This window comes from Heloderma suspectum, chromosome 4, assembly GCF_057233095.1.
Source record: "Heloderma suspectum isolate Gila_16-S chromosome 4, 16-S_ref, whole genome shotgun sequence".
Taxonomy (NCBI): domain Eukaryota; kingdom Metazoa; phylum Chordata; class Lepidosauria; order Squamata; family Helodermatidae; genus Heloderma; species Heloderma suspectum.
The window spans coordinates 141,005,710-141,011,709 of NC_139461.1; the positions used below are offsets into that span (position 1 = coordinate 141,005,710).

At 48.3% G+C, this 6,000-nt stretch overlaps 1 protein-coding gene across 2 annotated transcripts in view; it reads right to left on the reverse strand.

Moving 5' to 3' along the window:
- The window catches only part of NSUN2 (NOP2/Sun RNA methyltransferase 2), a 53,492-nt gene extending 50,672 nt beyond the window's left edge, over positions 1-2,820 (reverse strand). The window contains exons 1-2 of one of the 2 annotated variants that reach the window (XM_084850673.1): positions 2,623-2,820; positions 2,080-2,240 (exon numbers count right to left, since the gene is read on the reverse strand). In XM_084850673.1, coding sequence (XP_084706799.1) covers positions 2,080-2,240; positions 2,623-2,685 — 224 coding nt within the window. In that variant the 5' untranslated portion in view covers positions 2,686-2,820. Of the gene's footprint in view, positions 1-2,079; positions 2,241-2,464 lie in introns of both variants that reach the window. The other variant, XM_084850674.1, reaches the window with a different exon arrangement.
- Between the last annotated feature and the right edge of the window lie 3,180 nt (positions 2,821-6,000).

Here is a 6,000-nt window from a genome sequence, read left to right on the forward strand (position 1 = left end):
GCACATGACTGTTCACTAGTACACACAAACTGTTCACTGCATAGAGTAGCCATCCTATTCAAATTATTACCATGCCATTTGTTTATGAAAATAGCATTTGTGTTACGGCATAACACATGTTATGCCGTAACACATAACACATGTTATGCCATAACACAAAGACACCAGCCACAGCTTTTACCAGTTACCACTTCTCCCAATAGCTTTCTCACTTACAATGCTTCAGAACTGGCTAAATAATCAGGAGTAAGATGATTTTTTTTCTACAGCCATCCATTTTCAATGTAAGATTCATACATAAGGTTTTGCAAAGATTTCTTTGCAAGGATTTGCACAAGCTGTGTAAGAAAGAGGTGTAGAATTTGGCATTTGAAATGGAAAAGCACAACTGGACAGCATGCAAATGTTTCTGCAGCACACCTGCTCAGAGAAATTGAAATGCGGTGGCCCACAAATTCATTTCTGCAATCTTATGCACACAATAGCAGCAACAGTTACAAGACAGTATGTGGAGTAAACTGATGCAGGCTTGTCCAAGGCTGCTTGTATGAGCTCAATAAACCAGCCCGTCACAGTAAGCAACAAACAAACCACTTTTAAGTAAGCACAGCCAGAGAACATGTGGCACAAGACTGAAAATTAAGTGTTATAGGTAGTAAAATAGAGCCGTGATATGGTGTTGCTTCTGAATGCAACTACTGCACGTAGTCAAACAAGTTCTGCAGATATTTGAAGGAGTACAGAAAGACCTGAAAAAAACTTGTTTGGCTGAAGTCATTAGTGCAACAGAAAATGTAGCTGCATGCACCACGTGCATCAATAGCGATAGCACAACACCCACACAGAAACACAGGTCATTCTCTTATAGCAAGTCAGGCTAGCTGTCCATCTATTGTCATACTGTCTGTGACAAGTGGCAGTGGCTTTAAGCACATGCTCTATCACTGAACCCTTTTTCATGCATTTGTCTTGATCCAGCAGGGCTCTTATGTTCAGTTTCAGTCAACCAACTGCCACTTTAAGATCTGGCAGTCTTATTTTAGAACCTTACCAACAAGTAAAAGAATTGCCTCTTTTTTATTTCTTGAGTATCTTCAGTGACAAAGGAACCAGTACCGTATACCACCCCCTTGCTACCAAGTCTCCTTTTTTATTTAGAAAACATACTTTAGGGAGCAATCCTATGGCCACTAGACACTACCTGGAGGGCCATAGGATGTTTTGGTCCCCAGAAACCGCACTCCCTGCCCCCTCATAGCCTGCATGGTTCTCTCCGCGCCAGTTACATCTCCGCACTTAGAAACGTAATGCAGAGATGGGGGAAAAGGTGGCAGCCCCAGGGCAGGGAGGAGACCACGGAAGCCACTTTACGCAGCTTCCTATGTGCTGTGCAGCCCACTTACCTTCCCCTCCCCAAAGCTACAGCTAGAGAGCTGAAATCGACCATCTAGCCAAAAATGCAGGGCAGCTGCAGCATGGAAGTGAGGACTGTCTCTGTGCTACGGCTGCCCTGCACTGGATACTCGACAGCCTCCAACTCTGGAGGCTGCTGACTATCTCAGTAGGATTGCGCCCTTAGTTGTGTTCCCTGCTTTCAAAGCACTCAAAGGGATATACTTTTTTTTAAGTGTGTGTGTTCATTTTAGTTTGGGCTAGTCTGGAATCCCCCTCTGCTTTTACATCTATGTGTGAAAGAGTCTTCAGCAAGCCACTCTCTCCCAACCTCATTCCCACCACTACCACTACACCATTTACAAAGGGGATAATAATGCATACCTACTTCACAGGCTTTTTGCAAGAAGTACAATGTAAAGCAAGTGAAGTACTTGACAATGAAATCCAATAATGTCTACTCAGAAGTAAAACCTATTGCGTTCAACAGGGCTTACTAAAGGGCAAATGTGTATAAGGTTCCGACCCCAATCTCTTTAAAATTAATAAACAGAAGTTATGTATTCTTGTGGAGATCTAGAAATATTTAAAAAAATATAACAACATTTGACACCCCCCATCCATATCGTTATCAAATAAAAGACAGCAAATTAAGAACAGATCAGCAACCACACCAGCACTGCTCACCTCTTATATCCTGTGATGCGGAGGGTGGCAGGAAGAGGCTCCCGCAGAGCAGCCATAAAGCTCTCCCACTCCCCTTGAGGCACGATGCCCAACTTGCCATAGTAGTGCTCGAACAAAGCATTCTCCTTCACGATCTCTGGGTAGCCGCCTTCAGGCCAGCCCTAGGAGAAGCCAAGGAGAAAAGAAGGAGCCAGTCAACTGAGATAGCCAAACTGCTGGGCCTACGCCACTTCAAAATGCAGCAGCAACAGCAGGCAGAAAACACACATAACAGAATGCTTCTCTACGCAAAAGGAATAATCCCCGCACGTAGAAGACTAGCACACCAGCGCCACAGATTCTAGGCTAGCCCTTCTCCCCGACCTATTAGCTTTCCATTTCTTACCAAAGCATCTTTCCTGAAGGATCATTCCGTAACTTGAGCCTGCCCCGTGCAGCCTGAAGTGGTACAGTCACGCTTCCCCAGGTCACCTCGGCGAGAACGAGGCCTCAGTTCAGGCCTACGCCCCACCGCCATCACTCCCAGATCAGGCCTCGACTTACCCCGGCGCCCCTCTCCGCTCTCGGCGGCGGCGGCTGCCTCCTGTGGCGCTGCCTGCGGCCCATCGCGCGCACAAGGCCGGCCGCGCCCGCGCGCCTCACGGCTTCAGCCCGCAACAGGCCCAGGCCGCCGCGGAACCCGGCCCTCTCGCCAGCAGGCCGAGCGCCCCACGTTGCTCCTCAGCGCCGCGTCACGAGCGTGGACCGGGCGCAGCCGCGCAGCGGAACTCCCCCCCTTCCGGAGCCGCAATGCCGGACTCGCACAGGGGTCTCCTCGCACTCAGCCCGCTAAGGCCGGCCCTGTCGGTTCCTGATCCTTTCCGGGATCTCGACTGGCCCCGCACGCAGGCATCTCTCGTAGCGCTTCCTTCCTTTTCCCGAGCTGCACGGGAAAATCCGGACAGGCGGCGGTGGCTGGCCCCTTGTCCCCGCTCCGCTGAGCACTGGTTCCCGCAACATGCACTGATGGCTCCACTCGTCCCCCCGGCCTTCCTCTCTTCCTGCCCCCCGTCCTCCCTTATCAGCGGTGGTGGTAGGAAAGGCTGCACGCAGGGGCACTTACGCTCCTGCTGCAATTGCTGCGGCAGCGTGGAGGTGCTCAGGAGGAGCAGCCCAGCGCCTCTGCTTTTAACCGGATTTGGCTTTCCAAGGACCCCAGGGCAGGCGCGTTCAGAACTCAAGCGGCTGAAGTCCTGTTGCTGTCGTTCCCTGGAGCCTTTTGAAGGGAGCCCCTGAGCCTCTTGTTGAGGGGGAAAGAGGAGAGTGCAAAAGCTGGTTTGAAACTCAACATTAAGAAAACTGAGATCATGGCATCTGGCCGCATCACTTCCTGGCATATAGAAGGGGAAGAAATGGAAGCAGTGACAGATTTTACTTTCTTGGGCTCCAAGATGTGGTTTTAATGTTCTATATATTTTAAATTGTTTTATTGTGTGTTGTTTGGTTTTAATTTTTGTGAACCGCCCAGAGAGCTTCGGCTATTGGGCGGTATAGAAATTAAATAAATAAATAAATAAATAAATAAGATCACCGCAGACGGTGACTGTAGCCATGAAATTAAAAGACGCTTGCTCCTTGGGAGGAAAGCTATGGCAAACCTAGACAGCCTAGTAAGAAACAGAGACATCACCTTGCCGACAAAAGTCCGTCTAATCAAAGCTACGGTTTTCCCAGTAGTAATGTATGGCTGTGAGAGCTGGACTATAAGGAAGGCTGAGCGCCGAAGAATTGATGCTTTCGAACTGTGGTGCTGGAGAAGACTCTTACGAGTCCCCTGGACTGCAAGGAGGTCCAATCAGTCCATCCTAAAGGAAATCAACCCTGACTGCTCACTGGAAGGACAGATACTGAAGCTGAAGCTCAAATATTTTGGCCACCTAATGCGAAGAGAAAACTCTCTGGAAAAGACCCTGATGCTGGGAAAGACTGAAGGCAAAAGGAGAAGGGGACGGCAGAGGATGAGATGGCTAGATAGCATCACCGATGCAATGAATATGAACTTGAGCACACTCTGGGAGAGAGCGGAGGACAGGAAGGCCTAGCGTGCTATAGTCCATGGGGTCACGAAGAGTCAGACATGACTGAACAACAACAACAACCTGCGCCGCTGCCGCCCCCCCCTTTTAAACACCGGCCGCTTCCTACCCCGAATGCGCGGGGAAGCCAAGCAGGCTGGATCGTGGACGTGCCTGCAAGTACCTCCAGCATTTTGTTCATGTGAGTCTTCCTTAACGGGTTTTCAGCTGAAGTGGGGTGTTTAAATATTTTAATAAAATAAACTGGTGAACACATGGCTGGAGAAACACATAGGTGAACGAATACGTTAGTCTACCAGCTAACTCCATCACACCATTAATATTGCTGTTGCTGGTCAATAACAGCCACCTCCCTGCTGGTTTTACAGCCATTCTGCTATCTGCTACCAGTAAGCAGGCTGGGCAGCATTACACATCTGCCGCAAGAGTCGGCTTGCATTGGCATGTGACAGTCTGGGAGCGAAGGCTGCTCATTAGGACATACCTCAGAAATGCCATTCTGACAAAATAAGTTGCTTATTATATCGATCTGTTCTGTTGTATTAGTATTACTCTGTTTTTTTCCAGGACAGTACACTCCGGGAGAGAGCGGAGGACAGGAAGGCCTGGCGTGCTATGGTCCATGGGGTCACGAAGAGTCGGACACGACTGAACAACAACTTGTATAGCTAAGAAGGGGTTAAATGTGAGCAGGTTGGGGATTGTGTGTGATTGGCTGTTCTAGTTCTGCCTGTGGGTGGGGGTAGTGAGTGATGTCACAGGAAGTTAGAAGGTACAATCCTATGCATGTTTAGACAGAATAAAGTCCTACAACTCCCAGTATTCCCCAGCCAACATGGCTGGCTGGGTCATGCTGGGAGTTGTAGGACTTTGTTCTGTCTAAACATGCATAGGATTATGCCCTTAGTCTCCCTTTGGATAGTGAGTTCCCTCTGTTAGGGTTTGGAGTTCAGCAGAACTCCATCTTGCATGGGGAGGGAGGATTTAGAGGGGAAGGGAGGGAGGTCTAGGCTAATTAATAATATCTCTGTTATTTATGTTAAAGAATCACGGCTATAACCCTTAAATTATATCTTGAAAATATTAAACTTTCCTTTTACTTTCCCGAGTCAAATCCATTAGCCACCTTGGTCTTCTTTTCTACTTCCTTATTCTGGAATACATAATAGACACCAGTTACTTGGAAGTAACAGACCAGCGATAGAATAGACACACTTGGTGTTAATTGTGGTCTGCTAAAAGGTTAGCCAGGTCAGTGGGTACAGCTGACTTGGCAGTGATGCCCCACTCCTTTAGGCTTCTTATCCTAGGCATGATGGGATAATAGGGGAAAGGCAGAGTAAAAGCAGCTCCGGATATCACAGCGTCACAACACTACAGGCTGCATTCTGCTCAGTGACCTGCATGACTGGCCTGTTCAAGATCCTCCCCCCATTTATTTTTGAGCATAATGAGAAGCATGATGCGAGAATCCAGAGAAATGCCCGTGGCTGTAGGAAGTCCCCCACCCCTGAGGCCCACCTCCTGTACTATAGAATCATCGCAACTGCTAGACAAAGAGGTCAGTAGAACTTAAAAGCTTCCTAACTACTTCTAACACTTGGGTTTGCCCATAGAGAAGGTGTGCCATATTTCAGCCTTTCCCAAGCAGGTGCTCTTTGGATGTCTTGGCAGATTTGAGCACTTCAGCCCTTCAGTTTGTTATCCTGTGATACTGTGGTTGTCATTATGGTGCAACTGAGGGCATTCCTATTCTGGGAGTAGGTTCCAAAGGCTCCCAAAGGCCTATGTGGATCAACATAGATTGGCAAAGTGACATGTTGGGAGGAGAGAATCCATACTGCAA